The sequence below is a fragment of the Lutra lutra genome, chromosome 4 (genome assembly GCF_902655055.1).
Source record: "Lutra lutra chromosome 4, mLutLut1.2, whole genome shotgun sequence".
NCBI lineage: Eukaryota > Metazoa > Chordata > Mammalia > Carnivora > Mustelidae > Lutra > Lutra lutra.
The window spans coordinates 172,178,884-172,204,897 of NC_062281.1; the positions used below are offsets into that span (position 1 = coordinate 172,178,884).

The following is a 26,014-nucleotide window of genomic DNA, read 5'->3' on the forward strand; positions in this document are numbered from 1 at the left end:
GGGAGGTTCTGAAAGATGTTGCAGCTACTAATTGGGGTTTGTCTGTCTTAGAATTGGTGATGGGGACATGGTTCAAGAGGCCTAGGGAAGGGGCAAGGAGGGAGGTCAGGCAGGAGAGGCGAGGGAAGGCAGCATGGAAGACGGTGGGAATAAGATTTGGGGAGGAGGGAGAAGACCAGAGGCACTTGCATCTGGAGCTGCTCGCTTTCTGGTGGCAAGCTGTTTCCATGCCAGAACTGGCTGTGGGTCCTTGTGGTGTCTCCTGAAGGTCCCCTGGGTTGCTGTCTGCAGAGCTTAGGCACTGAAGGTACTGGAAAAGTCTCTCCTAGAAGTTATCCAGAAGAACATTTGTTGGGAAAAGGCAAATAGAGAAACACAAGCGTGTGTTTAGTCATTTATTCAGACGTTGTCTGAGCACCTTCCATTTTGCTAGCCTGTGTGGGTGGCATCGATGAGCTATCCATCCACTAGTGGGATCCCAGGGACTGGCTGCTCAAGGGGATGTCTCTCTGTCCACAGACACTCCTGACCCTACCCAGACAGCAGAGGGAAAAAGCAGTTAGTGCTCCTTTTTATTTTTTATTTTATTTTTTTTTAAGATTTCATTTATTTGACAGACAGAGATCACAAGTAGAGAGGCAGGCAGAGAGGGAAGGGAAAGCAGGTTCCCCACTGAGCAGAGAGTCTGATGTGGGGCTCGACTCCAGGACCCCGGGATCATGACCTAAGCAAGAGGCAGAGGCTTTAACCCACTGAGCCACCCAGGCGCCCTTGGTGCTCCTTTTTAAACCTATTTTAAGGTGCCCCATGTTAACTGTCTACACACTGTACTATTTTATGTATGCCCCTCAAAGCCCTTCAAGTGGTAAATGCCTTTTTGACCTGTTCTAATGACCTTCAGCATGTTTTGACAATGCAAATACCATCTAATTTTTGGAAACAAGTGTGAGATAAATTGAGTCTGGAGGTGAGGACCTTAAAGGCAGCAAAACGTGACCTTCCAGAAGAGGTATAAATGGTGCTCATGAAGATTTGGAGGAATTCCCTGCAGGGCTAGGGTTCTGAATCCACAGGTCCCCTTTGCAAAGGTGGGTGAGATCATGGTTTTTGTTTTGATGGTCTTTTTCTAACTTGCATACTAATATCACTACCCCCATTTTACAGACGAAGTGGGATCAGAGAGGCTTTCCAACTTAACCAGCAAATGGGTTTCAAATACAGAAGGCTGAGCTGGTAAACCCCACAGCCTATGCTCTCCTTACCATGGTGAGCTGCCTTCAGGCCCAGTTGTATCAAGTACAGTCTGAATCTTAGAGTTTCCCAGCACAGAACTACAGGCACAGTCAGTTGTACATGAAGGGGACAGAGGAAGTGTTCCTCTAGGGCTTTTTTCAAACTTGACTCAACTGCCATTGGAGCTCCTGAGGGAGAAGATCTTTCAGGTGTGAGACCGGGGCCAGCTACCAGAAGGAACGTCCTTGTAGACAGTGTTGACCCAGTAGAGAAAGAGCAGTTCGGAGCCAGCAGCCTCTTACAAATAACCCTCTGAACGCTACTCTGCTTCATTGTGGCCATTTCCACACCTGCTTCCCCCACTTTCCGCTGGCCGTTTCAAGAGGAGAGGTTGTGTCCTAGATATTTTTCTCTCCCTGCATTCTTCCTGGCCCATAACAGGCACTCAATATATGTAGGAATGAGTGAGTGCAGGAACAAGTGTAGGAAATGAGCAGATTAATTATGGCCGGGGGCTGTGGAACCTGCTTCCCAGATCCTCCAAGAAGACTTTCCCAGGAAAGGTTTATCGTGGCCATTATCCACCTGCGGAGAGGAGCCCTAGGATGTTTTGCCCCATCAGAGGAAACTAGGTTTGACACCACTTTCATTTTATATACTTAAGCTTGTTGGGTTTGCTCACTATTTCTTTACTGTTAGGCACTTTGCCTACAATTAGGATAAATTGCCATGTGGGCAGCAACAGAACAGACTCCTAGAACTCTTTATTAAAATAGCTGAGTGCTAACACTGAAGAATGATATGGCCAGAACTAAAGAGCACGTTTTTAAAGAAGGCAAACACCTAGGTACAATGTAGTGCCTTAACTGTTATCAATCACTACTTAATCTAATTAGTTTAGAAGCTATTTTAAAGAGCTTAATTAGATTAAGCTGTGATTGATAACACTTTATATCTACTTGAGTAGAGTACTTCTTCTAATTCACCTTGAATCTTTATGCTTCCAGTCAAAAACCTGTTACAGACATGTGCTGAGGGTGGGGAAGGAATTAGGAAGTACTTGATTGGCATTGAAATCACTCTGGGTGCCTGGCATCAGGGCTGAGCTGGGGGCTTTGGCAGTATCTTTGGGTGTAGGCATTCTGAGACCTCCTAGAGTGGCTTTGACAAGGACATCCTGAGATTGTACTTCAGGAGGCTGAGAACAAATGGGGAAACAGGTCAGCAGAACAAGGGGTGAGAAGCTCAGTACTCCCATAGATGCCTGGGACCTACCTAGCTTTAGGTCCGCATGAGTACTACTAGCCCACACCATCCTGGAGGAGATGAGCTGCTCGATCACTGTGGAGTCGGGATAGGGAGTCTTGTTTAGCCTAACCATGGAAGTTCATCATTGCCTACAGAGCAGCAGGTGAGGCCTTGTAGGCCTGCCCCTCCACCAGTGTACCCGGAATTTGACTTTCCTTTGAGGCTGCGGGGAACTGGGGAAGGAAATAGGAAGTAGTAATATCTGGGGTGCGACGGGTACAGACTCCAGGCTCTTCTGGCTGGAAGTAGGAGGGGGGATGGGAACCGGATGTAGTCTAAACTAAGATGCTTGCCTTTCATCTCCTCCCTGCAGCCCGCATGTGTGATGCCCACCTTCGAGGCCCCTCGGGCATCATCACCTCCCCCAATTTCCCTATTCAGTATGACAACAATGCACACTGTGTGTGGATCATCACAGCACTCAACCCTGCCAAGGTAAGGCTCCTGGGGAAGATGGGGAATATCCTGTGGGCAGGTCTGGCTTGGGAACAGTTGGTCTCCAAGGGGTTTCAAACCCAGAACTTGGTGGTGGTAGATTCTCTGCAGGCTATTCTTAAAAATTGTGTTTTATTAAATTTCAGGTAGTTAAAAACATATTTGTAAAACATAATAAGTAAGATATAAAGAGCATCAGTACAACAAACAATTTCATAGTCATCTCCCAACTTAAGGGGAAAAAAAAATACAAACATTTACCTTAGTGATGCATGTCCCTCAGCAGCCCCATTCCATTTCCTATCCCTCAGGTACCTTGATTGTGTTATTTATTGTTCCTCTGCTTTTCTTTATAGTTTGTGTGAAAATGTGTATCCTTAAAAATGCATTATTTAGCAAGCCAGTATTTGAACCTCATAGAAACTTACTCATATCATATATATTCTTAATCAACTTCACTCAAAATTATGCCCCTAAGATTTGTCTGTGTTGGTGTGTGTATTTTGCCCTGTTATATACGTCTCTTCACGTTATTTTACATTTAGTTTTTTCCTGCCCTTTTGTTCTCTCATAAATTTTATCTTGCCAAGACCCACAAAATAACCTGTTAGAATCTTTATTTTAATTATACAAAAACTACAGATCAATTGGAGAAAAACTAATATCTTGAGGATACTGAGTCTTCCCATCCATGAGTATGGAATATCTATTCCCTTAGGGCTGTCAATAAACTTGTGTAATTTTTTTCCATTATAGATCTTGTTTGTTTCTTAATACATGTTCTTCTAGGTATCTTATATTTATTGTTACTGTTATAAATGATATCTTTTAAAATATCATTTTCTCCCAAGTTCTTGATAGTATTTAGAGATGCAATTAATTTTTATTATCTGGTTTTTTAATACAGCAACTCTTATAATAATTTATCTGTGAATTACTTGGAGTTTCTATAAAGGACAAAGAATGATACTTTATTTCTTCCTTTCCAGTCCTTATGCCTTCTTTTTATTTTTTTCTTACCCTAATGTTCTGGCTAGACCCTCCTATATAATGTCAATCACTGTGATGATGGTGGGCACACTTGTCATTGTTTGATGTTAAATAGAATGTTTTTATCATTAAGTATGATCTTTGCTGAAGTTTTTTTTTTTTTAACTTATGGTTCCTCTCTGACTCTAGTTTTCTAAGTGCTTTTATTGTGAATAAATGTAGAGTTTTATCAAGCACCTTTCTGTATCTATTGATATCATTATGATTTGCTCCTTAATTTTCTTAATGTAGTGAATTACATAGGTTGATTTTTCTAATGTTACACCAACTTTTCATTCCTGGGATAAACCCAACATGGTAATTTAGTATTAGATGCTCAAATAAGCATGTAAGTGTTATAAATGCTTATATTTGATTTGCTAATATGTTGTTTAGTAATTTGCTTCCATTTTGTTAGTGAGATTGGCCTTTTTTTCATATTACCCTTGCCAGATGTTTTTCAACAAGATATTGTTAGCCTCATAAAATGATTTGGCAAGTGTATCTTCTTTATCTATCCTATTAGGTTAATACTGGAGGTTGGAATAAATTGTACCTTAGAAATTTGGTGAAACTTTTCAACAGAACTATTTGGATTTGGTGTTCCTTTGTTGGAAGATTTCAAACTATTGATTTAATACTTTTAATGACTAAAGGACTATTAGATTATCTTATTTTTCTCTTGAATCCATTTTAGCAAGTTTTCAAATTTATTGGCCATAAAGTTCTGTATACTATCTCTTGCTATATATATTTTATTCCCTCTTTTATTTGTAATTTTGTACCTCTTTTAATCAATATTGCCAGAAGTTTCACATTTGTTATTCTTTGCAAGAACCATTTTTAGTTTTGCAAATATTTCTTTTGATATATTTACTTTTTATTTCACCAATTTCTTTCCTTCTGTTATATGGGGTATGTTCTGGGTTTGTTCTGGGTATATACATATACATACTGGGTATGTTCTGGGTTTAGGATGCTTTTTTAGAATCCTAACTTTGATGCTTAATTCATTATTTTTCAATCATATTTAAGCATCTAAAGCTACAAATTTCCCTCTGAGAACTATTTGGCTACATTCCCACAAGTTTTACAGGTAGTATTTCTGTTATCCTTCAGTTCTGAATAATTTTACAATTCCATTATTCTTTTATCTTTCAACAGTGGGGGTTTTTGGTTTTGTTTTGTTTTCTTTTCTTTTGTTTTTGAAATATTTCTTAATTTCCAAACAGAGGATTTTTCTGGTTCTCTTTTTATTATTGATTCTAAAGCTTGTGGTCAGAGAATATTGTCTGTATTTGAATCATTTGAAATTATCGAGGTTTTTAGGATCAGGAATGCTTTTAGGATCAAGAATGTCATTTTTCACATATATTCCTAGTGTGTCTGAAAAAATAAGATGTACTTTGTAGTTTTTGTGTTCTAATATCTTCATTGTATCAGCCTTGCTAATTGTGCTTATATCTTTTATATCTTAATTGTTTTGCCTTCTTTATCAAGAGAGGGCATATTACAATCTCCCATTATGATGGTGGTTTGCCTAATATTCCTTGAAGTTCTGTCAGTTTTTGCTTTATATATTTTGAGACTGTTATTAGAGCATGTAGTTGAGATTTTATATCTTGCTGGTGAACTGAACTTTTTCAAAAATAGTTATTTAATGATTCTTTTTACGTGAAGTAATGTTTTTGACCCTAAAGTTTTTACTCCCAACTGTTCCATCAGTTTTTTGTTTGTTTTTTGTTTTTTTGTTTTGGTTTAATAAATCATTCCTATTCTCTTGCTTTCAACTTTTCTACTTTCTTATGCTTTATATATGTATTGTCTATAGCTGGATTTTTAAAAATCTCCTCTGACAATTCATCCTTCAACTGGAAGATTATACCATTTAAATTATACTATCATTTGTATTTTTTAGGGTTACCCTATATGTCTAGTGTTAATATGCATACTTAGCAAAGTCCAACGTAAGTAGTAATTTTATGTTCCCCCTAAAAAGTCAGAGGTCTTAGAACACTAACTTTAATTACTCCTTCCCAATTCATACTCTATGGTATGTGTTTTTTCATGTAGCCTTTCTCTTGCTCACAAGTAATTACTGCTCTTGTTTAATAAAACTAATGTCCATTTAGATTTACTCACACATTTGCCATTTTGTTCACTATTTCTTCTTGCATATTAGCCCTTCTTTTTGGAATTACTTTCTTTCTGTACAAAATACATGCTTTAGAATTTATTTTCATGTTAATGACAAACTTTCTTAGTTCTTGTTTGTCTTAAAATGTCTGTTCTTCCCTTGTTCTTGAAGGAACACTGCTATTCACTAAGTATTTGATTCTTGTTTGATAATTGTGTTCTCTCTGTACATGGAAATGTTATACCAATGTCTTCTAGCTCCCATTGTTGCTGTAAGTTTATTGTCATTCCTTTGTATGATATTCTTCTGGCTGCTTTTATGGTCTTTTCCTTATCTTTATTGTTCTGCAGTTTCACAGTCAAGTGTCTAGTTCTGGATATCTTGGCGTTCATCCTGATTGACTTCATTAAGCTCTGGGATCTGAAGATTATATCTTTCATCGGTTTGGGGAAATTTTTAGCCAATGTCTTTTCAACTGTTTTCTCTCTTTTATTCTATCTTCTCTGCTCCTGAAAGCCTGACAGGACACGTTAATCTTTCTCACTTCATCTTCTGTGTTTCTTAACTTATATAATTTTCTCTCATTCTTTTCACTATTTATCTGAGCTACATCTAACCTCTGTTGAATTCATTCACTTAAGATTTATCTTAATTTCAAATAGCACCATTCATATTTTATTAGATCCTATTTGTTTTTTCTTAAAGTGTTCTTGATCATATTTTATAGTACTTTGCCCCCTACTCATATGTTCCTTAATTCTTTAAGTATATTAAACATATTTATCTTATATTCTGTATCTGTTAATCCCAATATCTGAAGTCTTTGCAGGTTTGATTCTGTTGTCTGTTGTTTCTCACTTCTTGCCCCCTGAGAGCCATGTTTCCTTCCTTGTCCTGTCTGTAATTCTGGCTATGTGGTTAGAGCCATAAGCTTTTTCTGTGAGACTTCTTTGAACCTGGGTAGAAGATGGTTTCTCCCAGAGAGAGTTTACATTTGCTTCTTCCCAGTGCCTGGGGGCATTACCAGTCAGAAACCTCTCATACTAAATTCTCAGTATGAAGGTTTCAACCCACCCAAGTAATGTGCAAACATGTGAATGCAAACTTATTGTAAAGGAGTCTCAGGAGTCTCTCTACTGTAAAGAAGTTTTCTGTTTGCTGTACACTCAGTGTCAAGGTCTCAGATAAATAATCAGCCTCCAGATCCACCCAGAGGGCGTTAGTGGCAGATGAGAAGGAAGGCAGTCTTACTTCTCACTAACCCTCACACTATGGGTGCAGCTTTAATTAGCCCAACTGTATTCAGGGATGTCATACTAGAGTCCCCACCTTTGTGGGTCCTGACCCTTGTCTCCTGTTCCCTTTTCTCTGCAAGGCCCTGAAAACCAGAGCTCTACTTCACCAGTTTTTAAAAATGAACTCAAAGCCAAGGCCAGCTTCCTGCTCTGAGTCACAGGATTTGGACTCTAAGTATTCTTACTTTATTAGTCTGCCCAGGCTGCCATAACAAAACAAAATAGACAGGGTGGCCTTAACAAGGGACATTTATATTCTCACAGTTCTGGAAGCTAGAAGTTCACAATCAAGGTGCCAGAAAATTCATTTTCTGGTGAAGCTTCTTCCTAGCCTGTAGATGGCCTCCTCCTTACATGGCCTTTCCTCTGTATGCATCCAGAGAGAGAAACTCTCTGGTGTCTTCTCCTCGTATAAGGACACCAATCCCATCAGATTAGGGCACCACCCTTATGACCTCATTTAACTTTAATTACCTCTGTAAAGGTCCCATCTCCAAATTCCATCACACTGGAGGTTAAGGTTTTAACATGAATTTCAGGGAGATATAATTCAGTTCATAGCATTTACTAATTTGTAAAAAAAGCTTTTTTTTTTTTCTTTTTAAATTGTACTCAACATTTTTAAATTGTTTGGTCAGGGTGCTTAGGACCACAGTGCTGGGGACAATGGAAACAGATTCCTCTGCAAGGCATTTTACAAAGAAAGACTCATATTTCATCAAACCATTTGATGATGAACCTAGTCAATGGGGAAGGATGCTTCAGCCACATGGGGATGGAGGCTGGATCAGGATAAGGACTTACTACCATAAGGTTATTAAGTTGCTGACAAGAGGCTCTTTCTTAGGTATTGTTAAAGATGCTTATCTCAATTTTCTTTTGAACCTGAAGGTGAGGTGCAGGGGAAAGTGTAAATAAGGGCTGAGAAGTTCCTGAGAAACAATTTGTTTCACCCTCCTCCCCCTACCCCCCAGAAAGGCTAATCTTAGCTGGTGTGCAATGGTCAGTTCATATTAGTCCACATCAGTCACTCCCTCATGTGTCCTGCAGGAGGTCACACCAGCCTGGGTTCCTGAAGCCAGCCCCTCTGAAGGGTACTCCCTCAGAGTCGAGCTATGAAAAGAGATGTTCCTATTCATCTCCATGGGTTCTTTATGAGCTTCAGGTAGAGCTGAGGAGCCTAGAGAGGCTGAAGGGTGTCCCCTACTGGCATCACCCTGGAGGAGAGCCAGGGAGAATTATGTGCAGAAAGAAGGATATAAGTGCGGTAACCAGAAATCCAAGACTGAAGAGTCAGAGCTTCCTTCCTGCAGACATCAGGGAAGATGCATAATGTGTTCCTAACCCTGGTCACTGACCCACAGGCGAGATACAGGTGTGTCTGAGGACTGCATGTCCAATCACCCTTGTAATGTGCTCCTCAGTGAAAAGCCTAGTCTCTCCAAGTTCACAGTATGTCTTATGAGATGAGCTCTCACTCATTCATTGAATATAGATATGATCTCTGCCCTTGAGGAACATGTACACAGGAAAGATGACAGGCACTTAAATGAAAAACTAGAGTATGGGTAAATGCTGATGGAGGAGTGTCCAGTTTGCTATCTTAGAAAATATTGGAAGGGGCCACTAACTGGAGTGTCAGGGAAGTTTTCACATTCGAGCAGGGTCTGCAAGGATGAGTAGGCTTGGAAATCCATATGTGAGTGGATGCATGTGCAAAGGCACTGAGGTTTGGAACAACCTCTCAGAACTGAAAGGAATTCAACATGTCTGGGTCAAGATGAGGATGGAAAGGTCATTGGACCCAGATCATATGGAACCTATATGCTTGGCAGAGAGGCTTGGGTTTTGTCCTGAAACAGATTTTTAAGAGCAGAAATGTTAAATTGTTGGTAGTAACAACAATAGTTATGTATTACTGTATGTATTTCATATGTCAAGCACTGAGCTAAGCCTTCTATATAACTGATTTTATTTCATTCTCTTCATAGCACAATTAATTAGGTGGTAAGAAACCCACATGATGGATGAGGAAACTGAATCATGGATAGATTAATGGGTAGGAAACTTAGCCACTGTCATAGCCAATAAGTGACAGCACCAGGATTTAAACCCAGTCTTTGTGGTTCCACTGCCCATGCTCTCACCAGCTGGGCTATGCTGCTGGATGGAACAAGGTCCCAGGAAAAATGGGAGGGCATCGGACTGACAGCACTGAGATCAGCCTTGGAAAAGATGAGGGTCATCCTTTCTTCTGAACAAAAGCAATATCAGGAAGGTCTGAATTTTTGAAATGATTCTGGCAGCAGTGGAGAGGATTTCAGAGGGATCCTGAAAGGAACAAGACCAGTTAGGAGGCAGAAGCAGTTACCCAAGTAAGAAAAATGGGGACATTCACCAAGGCTTTGGAAACATGGAGGGGAGAGATATTTAAGAGAAATGTAGGGAATGGAATGCAACTTGGTGACTGACTGGATGTGAGGATGGAGGGAGAAGGAAGGTCTTACCCAACATTGTATCCCAGGTGACCAGCACAGTGCCTGGCACATAGTGGGCACAAGGAAAACATTGATTCAGTGAACAAATGAATGATGATGCGATACTTTCTGACTTGGACCAATGGGAGGCTTTAAAAGGAAATGGAAAGGGAGAGACATGCTTTACAGGGTCAAGAGGAAAACATGGTATATTTGAAGTGCCTGTGTTTCATGCAGTGACATTTGGATGTTACCCAGTTGGAAACTGGGTAAATCCAGGTTTAATAGAGAGATTGAGTGTTACCTCCTCAGCACTTGGGTGAGAATAGAAGCCTAACGAGTAGACAACACTTCCTGAAGAAAGCAAAGAGAAGAGGAAGATTCCAAATGGATCTGGAAACACCACCCTTAGAGAGAAAAGAAATCCATTCTAAGACACAGAGGAAGTACAGCGTAAGGTAGGAGGAGAATCATGCCACAGAAGGAGAAAGAGTTTCCAACCAGAATATGTCTGACAATGGTGGTAAGGAACAACTGTTGCTGGAAAAGGACAGAAAAGAAACCATTGGCTTTGGCTTTGAAAGAGAACCTTTCAGTGAAGCTTTGAGGGCAGAAACAGCCACAAGATGAGGAGAGAATGGGCAGGAAAGGAGGCTCTAGGAATAAGGAGTCCAGACAGCCACTCTGACAAGTTTCAAGGTGATGTGAAGGAAGGAGAAAGGGCATGAGAGGGAGGTAAAGTGGACAGAAAGTTTGGGGCTACTTAGAGTGTTTGTTTAGAATGTTGGAAACTGGAGTATGTTTGCAGGCTAAGGGCAGAGCAGGTGAAGAGGAAGAGAGTGAAGTTGTAGGAGGATCTGAAGTAAGTGAGAGTCACTTGGGACTGAGAATGCAGGGGCTATCTTGCACAGAACAGGAGAAGGATGGTACTAGGAGGAGAGGCTGGAGTTTTGCCTGCAAGCATGCAGAGCAGGACACATGTCTGCCCCTCCTTATGATCCTGAGATGATTACTTATCCCAGGCACCTGGATATCTGTGGACATGAGGACTCTTGCTAGAATTCCATCCCCCTTGTAGGACCTCTGTGGGCTGAGCTTGAGAGGGAGCTGTGAATGTTCCAGTAACTAGGGCCCCCCCAAGGGCAATAAGAAGGTCCAAAGAGAAATGAAATTCTCTGGTGTAGAAATGGCCAAGAATATGTCAAGATACCAGCATTGACTGAGTACGTATGGACCACGTGGCAACGCATTGTAAGGATAAGAACTTACAGTCTAAATGGGGCAGCAGGTGAGGGTTATGTCTCTACTCCGTAAACTAAGAATGAAACAATTAAAAATACCCAGGCCATCCTCTTGGAACCTTGGCAGATTCAGGGAGAAGAAAGAAGGCTCAGAACAAGTGAAGTTGGCCCACTCCGAGTGACTCCACATTCTCCCTTTGATTGAGATGTCCATGAAAAATGTGAGCCCCACCTTGGCCATTTGGGCTATCTTAGTCCTTAGAGTCATTCTACTCACAATACTATTTCTAATCTTCAGAAATACCTGGAGAGAACTTAAGATACAAATTACAGAACTCTTTCTTCCAAGATAGGATTCTGTGGATCTGGAATGGGTGCCTGGAGCCATACCTTGAAAGGGCACACTGGTGGCTGTGACCAGCCAAGCTTGTGTGCTAAACAACAACCCCCTTGCCTCACAGCAAAGCACACACAGGGACTGCCCCTCCTAGCCCCCCACTCAGGCAGCCCTGGCTTCAGCCATGCTGAACTCCTGGTTCATAGATACACGCAGTCCTTTCAGACCTCTGTCTGCACACACCTGTCCCAGTGTGCCTTCCCTTCTCCTTTAGGCAAGTTTCTTTTCTTTTCTTTTCTTTTTTTTTTTATTTCCAGCATAACAGTATTCATTGTTTTTGCACCACACCCAGTGCTCCATGCAATCCGTGCCCTCTCCAATACCCACCACCTGGTTCCCCCAACCTCCCACCCCCCGCCCCTTCAAAACCCTCAGATTGTTTTTCAGAGTCCATAGTCTCTCATGGTTCACCTCCCCTTCCAATTTCCCCCAACTCCCGTCTCCTCTCTAACTCCCCTTGTCCTCCATGCTATTTGTTATGCTCCACAAATCAGTGAAACCATATGATAATTGACTCTCTCTGCTTGACTTATTTCACTCAGCATAATCTCTTCCAGTCCCGTCCATGTTGCTACAAAAGTTGGGTATTCATCCTTTCTGATGGAGGCATAATACTCCATAGTGTATATGGACCACATCTTCCTTATCCATTTGCCTGTGGAAGGGGGCATCTTGGTTCTTTCCACAGTTTGGCGACCGTGGCCATTACTGCTATAAACATTGAGGTACAGATGGCCCTTCTTTTCACTTCATCCGTATCTTTGGGGTAAATACCCAGTAGTGCAATTGCAGGGTCATAGGGAAGCTCTATTTTTAATTTCTTGAAGAATCTCCACACTGTTCTCCAAAGTGGCTGCACCAACTTGCATTCCCACCAACAGTGTAAGAGGGTTCCCCTTTCTCCACATCCTCTCTAACACATGTTGTTTCCTGTCTTGCTAATTTTGGCCATTCTAACTGGTGTAAGGTGATATCTCAATGTGGTTTTAATTTGAATCTCCCTGATGACTAGTGATGATGAACATTTTTTCATGTGTCTGATAGCTATTTATATGTCTTCATTGGAGAAGTGTCTGTTCATATCTTCTGCCCATTTTTTGATATGATTATCTGTTTTGTGTGTGTTGAGTTTGAGGAGTTCTTTATAGATCCTGGATATCAACCTTTTGTCTGTACTGTCATTTGCAAATATATTCTCCCATTCCGTGGGTTGCCTCTTTGTTTTCTTGACTGTTTCCTTTGCTGTGCAGAAGCTTTTGATTTTAAGGAAACAAAAGCGAAAATAAACTTTTGGGACTTCATCAAAATCAAAAGCTTTAGGCAAGTTTCTGTCCCTCTTTGACACACAGTCCAAATACCTCCTCTTCTGAGACGCCCTCTTAATTCCACCAGGTCTTGGTTCTTCCTCCATTCCTACAGCATTGCATCAGCACCTTTTGTCTGTGTATGTATCATGTCACACTGGATTTAGAATCTCCTTCCCCCACAGCCCAAGAGCACCCTGAAAGCAGGGACGGTGCTTGGCACAGGAGGAGCATGGCAGATGTTTGAATACATTAATGATTGACAGAGGAGCTCTGTCCCCATGTCAGGTAGCTCCTCAGGTACAGCCCTGCCCCCATGGGGCCCTGGGGCTGCCTCCTGTCAGAACCTCTCACCTGGGCCTCCCAGAAGACACACTGATGGAATTTCTGCAGTCAGAACTGAAGCCCAGACTCATATCCTACCTGCACACATCTGCCTTTCTTTTGCAGCTCCTCAGTATGAACTTGAGACCTATGATCTGATTTGTATGTGAACTTCGCTGGGTTTGAGCAGGAAGATCAATCCACCTATACAAGAGAAGAAGTAAAAGCAAGGCAGATGGATGGGGTGGGGGATGGGGGGGTGAGGAAGAGTAGAGGAGGAGGGCATGGACCTGAGAGAGAAAGCAAAGCTCACTTCGTGAACTTCAAAACCAAAGATAACAGGGTTTTTGATTATTTCCTCCAGGATTACCAGTGTCCCTCTTCCCTTTGTGCACCTGAAGAATTGGGAAATCTCTTTCTCTGTGCAAATGATCACTTGCTAGTGAAAATGCTGGGAGCACATTTTTTTGGCCCATTTGCTCACTCAGTTATTCATTCAGCTAACTGACTTGTGTCCTCTCTGTGCTGGTCCCTGAATGAGATGCTAGCTGGCCACCAGAGGACTTTCCTCTAAGTACCCCCAAGCCCATTCCTCATAACCCCTTAATGGCCTCCCCCAAGTCCTAAACCTGATTCTGTTCCTCTCACATTTGTCCTCACCTCACATCACCTCTGGGCATTCCTCTCTCCCCACACCTGGCTGTGATCTTGGTATCCTCACACCCCCTCCTCTGTTCTTGAAGGCAAGCTCTGGCCCTCCTCTAGCCAGGACTTTCTGTGGCCCTCATATTTGCTCCAGCTGTTTGCTTCCCCGACTCCAGCACCCATCACATTCTATGGTATTTTCCATAGACTCATGCATCTCCTCTTCTAGACTGTGGGATCTCTCAGAGCAGTGGCCATGTTTAGCTTGCCTATTGTTGCCTCTCCAAAACCCAGCATGTGGCAAGTGCATTTTAACTATTGAATGACTACATGAATAAATGAATTCATCAATCAGTGAGTGAAAGAGCCAATGAATGGATGAACACGTTTGCTACTCTTCTAACTCAAGGGGCCATATAATAACAGTACATAAGCTAGATGTGGCCCAAGGGCCATGGTTCTCCAACCCCTGAAAGTTCCAGAACATCTGAAAGTTTTCAGTCTCTGCCCTGAGCTTTCTTTCCCAGCCTCCTCAAAGGTGCTGGAGGCTGTCGTGTTTGAACTCCTGGGGTTAAGGTCAGCCTTCCCACTGGCCTCCCCTCCTCCCCATCCTAAGAGCCACCTGTCCAATCCTGCTCTGGGTCCTCAGCAAGGTCCAGCCAGGAATCATTATATAGGCTGTACCCAGGAAAAGAAAGTTCCCTTCCTTTCATGGAGCTAATGGTCAAACTGACAGCAGAATTCATAAGTCAAGGCTGGTTGAGCCGAGGTCAGCCCTCAGGGGCTCAGAGAAGTGCTCTGAGGAGGAATAGGGGAAGTTAGACTAGGGCAGAGCATTGTAGAATGGAGCTCTAACTAGCTAGGAAAGCCATTTCAGCCTAGGTTGTCCTTGCCAAGATGCTAAGCTTTATCCTGATGGAAAGACGAAAGTCTTTCTTTAGAACCTATAGCTCTTAGGTTGTGATTGGCTATGAACTACAGAAAATGACTCCACAGAAGCTGAAACAAAACACAGTTTATTTCCCATATACCAAAGGTCCAGAGGTGAGGAGTCCAGGGCTGGTTTAGCAGTTCCTTCAGTGTCTCCAGCACCTTTGGGTTTTCCCTCTGCCATTCTCTTTGTGTGGCTCTTCTCATGATCACAAGAAGGCTGCTCCAGCTCAGTCCTCACATCTGCATTCCAGGAAAGCAAGGAGAAAGAGGTGGGAAAATCCCATGAGGGCTCTTCAGCTGTGTGTTATTGCCCAGAACCCTGCTACTTAGTTGTCTTTAGCTCTGAGGTTAGCTAAGTGCATTGCCTCTCTCCAAACTCAGAGTTCTGTTAAGTATGGATAAACAGAGGGAGAGACATTGAATAAACCACTGTCCATGTCTGTCACAGAATCCCAAAACATGAACTAGATCAGAAGGAACTGCTTTGGTAGGAGCAGGGCTCTACTGACTCTGGCTCCTGCTCTCCCTTGGTTCGTGGCTGCTTAGGTAAATTTATGTAACTTTGGGGTACCTGGGAACCCAGTTTGAAAAACCTCGCTCTATGCCAGAGATCAACAAACCTTTTCTGTAAAGAGCCAGGTAATAAATATTTTAGGCTTTGAAGACCATGTGAAGTTTTTGTTACACATTTTTCTTTGTAGTGCTTTGTTTTTTTTTAAACCTTTAAAAATGTAACACTTCCTAACTCAAGGGGCCATATAATAACAGTCCATAAGCCAGATGTGGCCCAAGGGCCATAGTTCTCCAACCCCTGCTCTAAAGGATCCTGGGGCACAGAGTTTGGGTACAGAGTGAAGGATGGCAGCAGAGACTGGGAGCCCAACAGGGAGGCTCTTAGAGAAATTTAGTCGCTGGACAAAACTGTCTCAGGTTAGGTCTTTTGGACTCCAGCTTCCAAAAAAAAAAAAAAAAAAAATGCCTGGCAGGCCCAGGATCCCAGTCCTTTGGGTGGTCTTGGGCAGTGTTCAGAAAGCAAGGGCTGTCCTCCAGGACCCAGGGCAGGCACTCCCTTTGGTGTTGCTCCCATCCTCCACTGTTCCAGGAAGGCAGCTATATGCTGAAGTTATGGTCTCCAGACCCCTGGCCCTGGCCTCCCCCTCATCCCCACCCTGTGCACCAAACACAAGCTCAGGCTCCCTCGAAGCCCTCCTGCTACTCTGAGGCCTGGGAGTAGCCTCCTGGCAGGTCTCCCTGCCAACAGTTCTCCCTTCCATGCTGAGGTGTAGCTTCCCCTCATCTTCACCATCAAGTCTAGACCATCCACTCAGGCCCGCCAGGTACAAGCCAACTACAGACTCAGCCAGGCTGTTCTCACCCTCCACCCCTCTCCTGCTCCAGCTTCCTGCCCTGCTCTTTGCTCCCAGTTCACTGCTCACCACATCTCCTGCACAGAACCCACACCCTTCATCCTGTGAGGACTAGCGCACCCACCTCTTCCACATACCTGCTCTCGTCTCCCCCTTCTTTGTGATCCCCAGCACTCACCATCTGCCCCATGCTCTCAGCTTTGGGATTCTGCTCTACATTGCTAGGCAAGTGAGATAACTTCTGGGGAACAGCTGGCTCGGTGCTTGGCACATGGCAGATGCTCAGTAATTATGTCCTAGATGATGGGTTCATTTGTCCCTTTATCTGATGGGTGTAAATTGGGTGTCTGAGCCACGTACAAATATGCCTCTTTGATCTCGCCTATTTCGTGTGCTGCCACTCTCCTTGCCTCAGAAAGACACTTTGCGAGTTTGATTGATCTGCATGTCAGTTAATGAGTCATTATAGGTTCCTGCCTTTAAACAAAGGCCAAATAGGAGAAAAAAAAATGAAAGCATCAGTACATGGTGCACAGGGATACTGTCCCAACACTGCAATGTTATGTCTGTTGTACAGTCTACTTGGTGTAATTAGCCCCTGCGTTAGGGTCAGAGGCTCTAAAATGTAGTTCACATCAATGGGTGCTCTGACTAGTGATGTGAATCATTTTATGGCTCTGGGTTCTGGCCTTCAAAGCAGTATTTTCCCATTATAGACATAATAATCCCACACTCCCTCTTTTGGAGGTGGCTCGGTGAGCCAGTATCCTCTGCCCTGAGGCTGGCTGCAAGGGGGTCATGGTGGCAAGAGTGTGCCTCCAGGGCCATCACTCCCTGCAGAGGCCAGGCCCCTCCTCCTGCAGAAGGCACTGCACCCTTGCACTATTTTATACGCAGCAACTGTTTGCCAGGCTGCTGGGATTCAGCAAAAGAGCTTAGGGAAGTTTTGAGAGGGTCAGTTGTGGTCCCTACCTGATGGACCCGAGACCTCGCTAGAGCTGCTATGAGGCAGTGAGTGGCAAAGAGCCTGGCCTCTGGCTGCTGGTGAGGCCCAGTTCTACCACTCAGCTGTGTGATCTTAGGCAAGTGGCCTAACATCTCTGTGCCTGGGCTTTTCCATTTGTAAAATGAAGGTATTTGTAGTTGTGGTTGTTGTGAATTTCCCTGAACTGATGTGTCCTAACTGCCCCTAACAGTGTCGAGCATGTGGTAGGGGGTCCATGCCTGTAAGAGAACTTGATCAAGAACTATGATTAAGTGTCTCAAAGAATCTCGTCAACCGGGAGTCAGCAGGCTTGCCCCTCTGGGCCCAAACCAGTTCATTGCTTGATTTTGTAAATTGTGTGCATGCTGTCTATGGCTACGTTCATGCTACAGCAGCAGAGGTGTCTGCACAGGGCAAAATAATTACTCTCTGGCCCTTTACAGAAATGGTTTGCCAGTCTTTGTTCTAGACGGTAACTCTGATGGGGGACTGAGGGCCTAGCCATTGGTCCATGCAGGAAAACCAGAAACGGTTTGGAAAACATTCTCTGGTTCAGCACTATCTAAGCCCCTGGGTTGTGCCTGGTACACTGACAGGCAAGGGCATCAGAGGCAGGAAGACCTGGTCCCTGCTCCCCCTATCCCCCTCCAGAAGTTCCCGGTGTAGTGGAGGAGCAGGTAAACAGATTAGTACCAGAGCAGTAGGTAAATGCGGACCCAGAGGTGAGGAAGAGTATGGGAACACCTGGTAAAGACAGGGCCTGGGGGAAGAGACGTTGCTAGCAGAGCCAGCGGGGAAGGAGGGGTCTGTGCAAACCACAGTTGGAACTGGCCAGTATGAGGGGGTACCCAGGAGCTCAGGGAGCCACACTGACTTGCAATGGGGAGGGCCGCAGGGAACAGTTACCCTGGGCCCCTCAGTGTGTGTCTGGCTTAGAGATGGTGATGTCAGGACAGGACCAGGGAGGGTGAGAGGGGAAGGAGATTCCAGGCCGAGCAGATGGTCCTATGATGGTGCCATTGGCCATCAGGGAGTATGAGGGGTGAGCTGGCCTAAAATGGGACAACCACAGGGGTAAAGGCATCCCCACTCACTGCTGACCATTCTGTGCCATTCCTCCTTCCTAGCACACCCCCGCTGTTGCCTGCTACGGGCCTACCTCCCCACTCCCCCATGTGACTGCCACAGCCCAGAGATCGCTCTCCTGGTTTCCCACCATCTCTCAGTGCTGTTGCTCCGAAAACAAACATCATGCTTCACACCTTTGCTCACAACCATTCCATCACTTCCCCTTGTCTTTAGGGCAAAGCCCAAATCGTGGCTGACAGGATGGATAGCCTTTCCTACTCTGCTCTTCCCACTTCTTCCCAGCACCAGCCTCCAGTCCCCTCTGCGTTTAACCATTGCAGATCCAGGAGTCTCTGGATGAGTCATGCGTCCCACACCTTTGCCTGTTCACCTGCTCCTCCCTCTGCCTGGATGGCTCTCCCTTCCTTAACTGTTTAGTGAACTCCGGTTCATCTCCCAAACTCAGCCCTGGCTTCATTTCCTCTGGGAAGCATCCTTTAACCTTTCTTACAGCCAGTGCCACTCATCTCCTCTGCTATCCTGTTCTGTGCTCACAGGTGTTCTTATACAGAGATGCTCATAAGAACGCCATGCCCGGTATGGAGGGGGCCTCAGACATGGCAGCTGGGCTGATGAATCAGTGTAGCAGAAGGTGGCTTCTGAGGTCCCTGAGGGCACCGGGGGTGAGGCTGTAGCAGCACCCTAGCAGTATGTGGGTTCCCACAGAGGAGACCTTCACAACAGGCAACATCTATCCATAGAATTCTCTATTTCTTGAGTCTTACAACAGAACACAGAGGAACATCTTCAGCCTCCCCACTGGGAGATGGACGCTCTTCATCACATTGGAGCTGCAGATGAATGGATAGAGAAGATGTGGGCAATGTCTGCAGTGGAATATTACTCACCCCTTAAAAAGAATGTCATCTTGCCATTTGTAAGGACGTAAATGGATCTAGAGAGTATACTACTGAGCAAAACAAGTCAGTCAGAGAAGGACTAATACCATATGATTTCATTCATACATGGAATTTAAGAAACGAAACAATCATAGGGGGAGAAAAAAGAGAGGCAAACCAAGAAACAGACTCAATTCTAGAGAACAGCCTGATAATTACCAGAAGCCGGGGAGAGGGGGGAAATAGGGGATGGGATTGAGGGGCGCCCTTGCTGTGATGACCACCGGGTATTGTATGGAAGTGTGGTATCACTGTATTGTATCCCTGAAACTAATATTACTCTGAATGTTCACTAACTGGAATTTAAATAAAAACTTTAAAAAAAAAAAATGGAACAGGCAAAAAGAAGCCCAGAGTAGCCATTAGGAGTGGAGCCTCCCTGTGTCCCATCTTGTGCATGGCAATACCTCTCACCCTTCCAGGGACCCACAGGTCATCCTGAATCCCTCCCCGTCCCTTGGTCCCCACACCCATGCAGTCACAAAGCCCTGAACACTGCCAGGACCTGTTTATCTTTTCCATCCCCACCGCCTTCCTCTATCGCCCACCTAGACGGAACTCTCCCTACCACCTCTGGCCTCCCTCCTGCCACATCAGTTTCCACACCAGAAGCCAGACTGACATTTTTCTCAAACACTAATATGCCACTGCCACCCACTTTTTGAAACTTTTCTTAATGCCCCCGCCAAGATAAACCTCAACTCTTTGGGTCAGGGGAGATTTTTTAAGACCTTTCAGACTTAGCTCCAGGCAAATTTCTTAAGTTCTGGACCTTCCTGTGTCCCCTCCTTGCACTGAAGGCCCAGCCACATTGTCCCCCAGAATGAAACAGCTAGCAGCTGTGCTCACTGTGCAGACCTTCCATCAACAGATAACAAACACTCATTCTGGAATGTCCCATTTCTGCCCAAACTCAGGCCCTGTGCATCTGACTCTTTAGGACAGGTCCTTCCCTCTGCCAGCACCCCCTGTGACCTGATCATCTTCCGCAGCCTTCAGAACCCTCAGACAGCCCCACTACAGGCTCCATGAGCCCCAGGCTGCTCTGTGCACCTACAGCAGTCTTTGGAACACCTGCCACCCAGCAGGGGCTTGGTGGTTCTCAGCGTACGTTCTGTCTCCCCTGCTCACCAAGGGCAGAGGCTGTGCTCACTGTTGAGACCCAACACGTGGTGGGTGCTTAGGAAATATTGTAGAAGGCAGGACTAAAATGAATTAAGAGAGAAGAATTTTGTTGAAACCTCCTTCCTGGACCATTCATTTATTCAATGAATAAACAAAAAGTGATAGAGAAAGGCAGGCAGAGGAGGGGCTAAAAGAAACTTCTGCAGGTCCCTGGGGGCAGGCAAGATGGCTGAGATTCCACATGTGGCCTAAAATATTGCCACGAAGTCCAGGGGGACTTCTGTGCATTAAAGCATGAAGAGAGAATCTAATCTTCTCACAGACAGCCGGATGTGCCTGATGTTGTCATGGCAGCCCCCAGAATTTGCCAGATGTGCTGTGAACATCTCTGGAAAACATCAGGGGACCCCAGAGGCTGTAAGGCCTGGAGCAAAATAGTTCACACTCCAAAAGGTGGTGTGGAAATGCTTCGTTTGGATCAGGGGCTGTGGGGGGTGGTGTCCCAGGGACCCTGGGCCTCGGAACCTAAGGAGGGAACTCCTCACAGCTATATGAGTGTCTCACGGCAGCCCCTGCCTGCTCCCTAACCCCGTGATCCCTCCCCAGGTGATCAAGCTGGCCTTTGAGGACTTTGACTTGGAGAGGGGCTACGACACCCTGACGGTCGGGGACGGCGGGCAGGACGGGGACCAGAAAACTGTTCTCTACGTGTAAGTGAAGCAGGGCTCTGGTCCGGAGGGTGGGGAGCACATGGCCCTGGCCTAGGGGTGGTGGGATGGTACACTGAACCCTGTCTGGTCCCCAGGGTCACACCACATCAAGCCCAGGGGACCAGCCCCTCTGCTCTGGTGGAAGGAAACAGAGCACTGGCCACATTCTCTCTAGGAAGTTCCAGGAAAAGTGGGCAGAAGGAACCGTTTCTCAGGGAGGAGGGGGAGTTGAGGTTCTGGGTGTGCGCCTGGAGCGTTCCGCGTGGTGAGCTGCTCCTTGCGGCTCCTTCCTCCGCCACCCACTAGTTTCTCCTCAAGCCCATGTCTATCCGTGGAAGGCTGACTCCAGACAGAGAGGGTGGAAGTGTGCTGCTGACCTCCCTGCGTGCTCAGAACTATCTGGGAAATGAGCTGTTTCAGGGATTTGGGACCCTGTGCACACAGTGGCCACAGTTCCTAAGCCAAGAAAGGCTCGTGTCACCTGGTGTAGTCAAGGGAGAGGATAATGCCGTGCTGTCCTAGGATTCCGTTCTGTTGGATCTTCCTTTGCCCACCACCATCAGCCTGACATAAACACAGGAGAACACTCCTGTTCAGTACATGTGGTCCAGCTCAGACGGCCTGATCTCGCTCATCTCCCTTGCTCAGTTGGGGGGGTTGGGAGCAGGGAAGCTTTCCTACACACCAAACATCCACTGCTTGCACAGGCTCCGGGAAGGGAACTTGCACATCAGATACCTCATTTAGTTGTCATTATCCCCATTTAACAGGTGGGGAAACTAAGGCCTAAACGTTGCAAAGCTGGTTGGTGGCAGAACCAACACTTGAGTTCATGCCTTTTGATTTCAGTCCAGGACAGCATCCTGTGCCAGTGCTCTTCCCCACCAGGCTAGCCCCAGGCTAGTTCCCTTTGGTTTTCATGCTGAAGGAGAAATGGCTCTTCAGTCCTGGCTGCTTTGTGCAGGAGCTGTTCTTTTCTGGGTGCTTCCCACACCTTCCCCACAGCTACCAGAGAAATTCTGTCAGGGCAGTTAAATGACTCACGACGTTACCCTCAGAATCAGGTGACATTGGCTGATACTTGGAATCTCTTATGAGAAAGGAATGGGATGTGAGCCTGGAGGACATCCTCCCCCTGGCCCACTCCACTGTATGAATCAGGGTTCTCCAGAGAAACAGAACCAATAGGATATACACAGAAAGCCAGGGATTTATTATAAGGAATTAGTTCACATGCTAATGGAGACTGACAAGCCCCAGGATCTGCAGGGTGAGTCGGCAAGCTGCGACCTAGGAGAGCTGATGATGTAGTTTTAGTGCAAAGGCCAGCAGGCTCTAGACCCAGGAAGAGTTGATGTTTCCATTCAAGTCAAAGGCAGAAAAAAAGGGAAGAAAAAAAAAAAAAAAGCAATGTCCCAGATGGAAGTCAGGCAGGCAGAAAGAATTCTCTTTTACTTGGGAGAGGGTTAGCCTTTTTGTTCCATGCAGGCCTTCAGCTGATTAGATGAGACCCATCTATATGGGGAAGGGCAATCTGCTTTATTCAGTCTACCAATTAAAATGTTAAAGTCATCCAGAGGCATCTTCACAGAAACAGAATAATGTTTGGCCAGATATCTGGGCATCCCATGACCCAGGCAAAATGACATAAAAAAATATAAAATGACATATAAAATATAAAATGACAATTCCTCTTCTGGTTCATCTGCCATCTCTCACCTGCCCTGTATGGTCCCTCAGCTTGGTGTGCTCAGAAGGCCAGGATCCTGGTTCTGTCTCCTCTCAGGACAAAAATCCCAGGATGCTCTGTCAGAGAACATTAGAAGAGCAGAGCCAGAAAGATTCTTATAACCCGTTCCCCTCGTTTAACTCAAAATGAAAAATCGCAGAGTGGCTCAGCCCCTTGCCCAGAGCCCCATGGCAAATGAATGACTGATCCAGGGTTTATACCTAAGTCTCTGTAAGTTTTGAGAGAGCTCTCAATACATCCTATAACAGCCCAGGGGCTTTCCCCCCAACCCTTAGACCTCCATAGGCTAGCATCCATCTCAGACTTCAGGGAAACACATGCAGAATGGTTGGCCTCCTTTGTTGTCATGATTGGGTCAAACGGACTCTGCCATCCTAGAGTTAGGAGCCAGCCCTGGCTTGGCCTCAATCCTTACGCCCTGCAGAATGCCAGTACCCTAGTCCGGCAATGTCACATGGGCCAGTCCAGTGTACCCAGATGTCTACCCCAGCCCCACACCCACAGCACTCACATTGTGCTGATCATCTCATACAGCCAACTCAGTGTTCCCCACAACCTTTAAGACCCCAGAATGGAGTAGAGATTAAGATCCATTAATCCAATCACACCATCCACCACCATCCCCTGCTCTGTGCTAGTGATCTGTTTGGTCTCAGCAGCAAGAGGAAGCCAGGTTTCTTCTGGAAAGCCCAGCCTCTGCTGTGGACTCTGGCTCTGCCACTCTCCATCAGGCCAACCTTGGGAAAGCCACTGCCCATTTTGCACCCTTGTCTTCTCATCTGTAACATGGGGGTAACACAGCCCCTATCTCACTGGGCTACTGGGATCATTAAATAAGATAATGGAGGGAAAATTATCTGGCTTGGATAGGTATTCGGTAAATGTGAACTCAATCCTCCCCATGTCTGAACTCTGTTCTTCAGAAAGTATGTGGCCCCAGAGGGAAGGCTGCACTTTAAGCCTTTCTTCATATATGGAAACTGATAATTCCATATAGAGCTGAAAGAGATGTCTCATTAAAAGGAGTGGCTGGGCTCGACTGGGGAAATGGGTTTCTGTCTCTGTCTTTTCTTTGGTAGTTCACATGAAAAATCAGAGATGGCAGGTGTGTAGATACCCCTTCAGTTGATCAGGCTACAGCTAACCCCGGCCCCTGAGAAAGCAAGGACCCAGGTCTACCTCGCGAGCCCAGGGGTCTGGGCTGGGGGTCACGGGTAAATACAAGCCTTGCCCGTGGCTGGAGGGGAGAGGTGATGAGTCTCTCAGCCACTGGAGCACCCGTCACTGGGCTCCAGTGTTAAACACAGTGGGGCCCAAATTCACCTGACAGGGCAGGGCTCCTAGTCATTCTGTGGGGTGCCAGAGTGGGGGGCACTTCTCTAAATCTTGCTGTCCTGACAGCCTGACAGGTACGTCGGTCCCAGATCTCATTGTCAGCACCAACCATCAAATGTGGCTCCTCTTCCAAACTGATGGCAGCGGCAGCTCCCTGGGATTCAAGGCTTCTTACGAAGGTAACTGCAGCTGGGGGGCTGATCCACGCACTCTGGAGTCAGACTTGGGGTCCGGATGTGTGTCAGCAAGTTCTGGGTTCGAATTCTGATTGTGTCCCACGCTAGCTTCCTCTCCGTAGGCACATTACTCGACTTGTCTGAGACTCAACTTCCTTTGGCCAGTGGGTCTCCTGGATTGTTTTGAGGATTATCTGGGATAAATCACTTGAGGCTTAGGCCACACAGTGCCAAGGGCATGCATTAATTTCATCTACAATTCACACCTGGCTTGTGTAGACCTTTAAAAGACCCCATAGACTTCTGGAGCTTCCCAAGCTGCCATACTTGGGTGTCATAGAGCTGAGTGACTGCACACAGGGCTAGGGACAGACACACACCATTGGTGACCCGAGGACGATACAAAGGAGGGTGACCTGAATCTCACTGGGAGCCAGCATTAAGGGAACAGTGAACTCTGGGCCCAGGATACTTCCACCATCCACCTTCTGTGCGCTTCCAGATTTCCCATTGGTGATGACTGCTAATGCCAACCCCCACAGAAAGGGGAGCAGAAGCCATCCCCAAGCATTTGGTTGGCAGATTTGGTAGGTGGCAGAGCCTAGCCCAGCACTCAGGGAACAGACACATCAGATCTGAGCCCTTGCAAGGGGTCTGCACTTCAGTGGTGAGACAGAGGAGGAAACATATGAGCTATTATTAAAGCAAGATATCTGTGGCAAACAGCCAGTGGGAACACAGAGAAAGGGGCGGTCATCCTGTATGTGACATCCGAAAAGGTTCTATCAAGAAAGTGAGCCATGAGTCTTGAAAATGACTTGGAGAGACAGGGGGCAGAGGATGAGGGAGAGAAGGTTTTTCCCCACCCCTGTTCAGAGACCTGATGATTCTACATGAGATGAGTTGGGGGTAACAACTCCAAAAGGCTCTTACTCTGCTCAGTGTGAGCCCCCCCACCCCAGGGGCCTGGGGTTCCACCTGTACCAGGACCTGTACTCTGTCTCCAAGCTGGGTACACAGGAGTCCTGTCAGTTTTCCCCAGCTGCTTGACAAAGGACCACACACTGAGGGGCAGCTTAAAACAACAGAACTCTATTTTCTCCCAGTTCAGGAGGCTAGGTCAGTGGAGGTCCTGTTCTAAGAACAGGAGGCACATGTCAAGGGGAGACAACAGCAGCCAGAGCACCAATGCGGGGACAAGTGCTGAGTTCACATCCTGGTTCTGTCCTTTTCTAGCTCTTTGTCAGGTCAGGGAGCCTCTCTGGGGCTCTGTTTCTTCACCTGGGACATGGAGGTGATAATACGCCCTAGGTCCCAGGGCTTCTGTGAAGAGTAAGTGTGGTCAAGGATGTGAAACTAAGAATTGCACAGCAATTATGGGTGACTAATGAGTGAGGACACAGGTAGGTAAGCAAATGGTTCTTTGGGTACATAGAGTTACACACACACAGATGGGGGACGGCAGAGAGAAATCAGGATTCAGGCCAAGCTCCGACACTCGCTCCTTGGAAAATGGGAATGGATTCGGACTCAGAGTTCCAAAAGTTTCCCTCATGTCTGAAGTTCTCTGGATGTTCAGCAGTGAACGTTTCCAGAAGTGGGGAGGAATGATCCTGTGTGCCACCCACCTGCCCTTATTCTGTCCATATTTTATCAATGGCGTGGTTAAGCCATAAATAGCATGAGCCGGAAAGGGACGACAGTACAGCAGTGAGCAAACAACGTGCAGAAAGACCTCAATGGGGTAGAGCTCCTGGCTAAGTCACCAGGATGAGAGGAAG

The 26,014-nt window shown here is 45.7% G+C and overlaps 1 protein-coding gene across 1 annotated transcript in view; it reads left to right on the plus strand.

Moving 5' to 3' along the window:
- Window positions 1-26,014, plus strand: part of CSMD2 (CUB and Sushi multiple domains 2) — a 619,562-nt gene that overhangs the window by 330,198 nt on the left and 263,350 nt on the right. Inside the window, exons 10-12 of the mRNA XM_047727770.1 lie at window positions 2,855-2,976; window positions 20,869-20,972; window positions 24,124-24,236. Of these exons, the coding sequence (XP_047583726.1) occupies window positions 2,855-2,976; window positions 20,869-20,972; window positions 24,124-24,236 (339 nt within the window). The remainder of the gene's footprint in view (window positions 1-2,854; window positions 2,977-20,868; window positions 20,973-24,123; window positions 24,237-26,014) is intronic.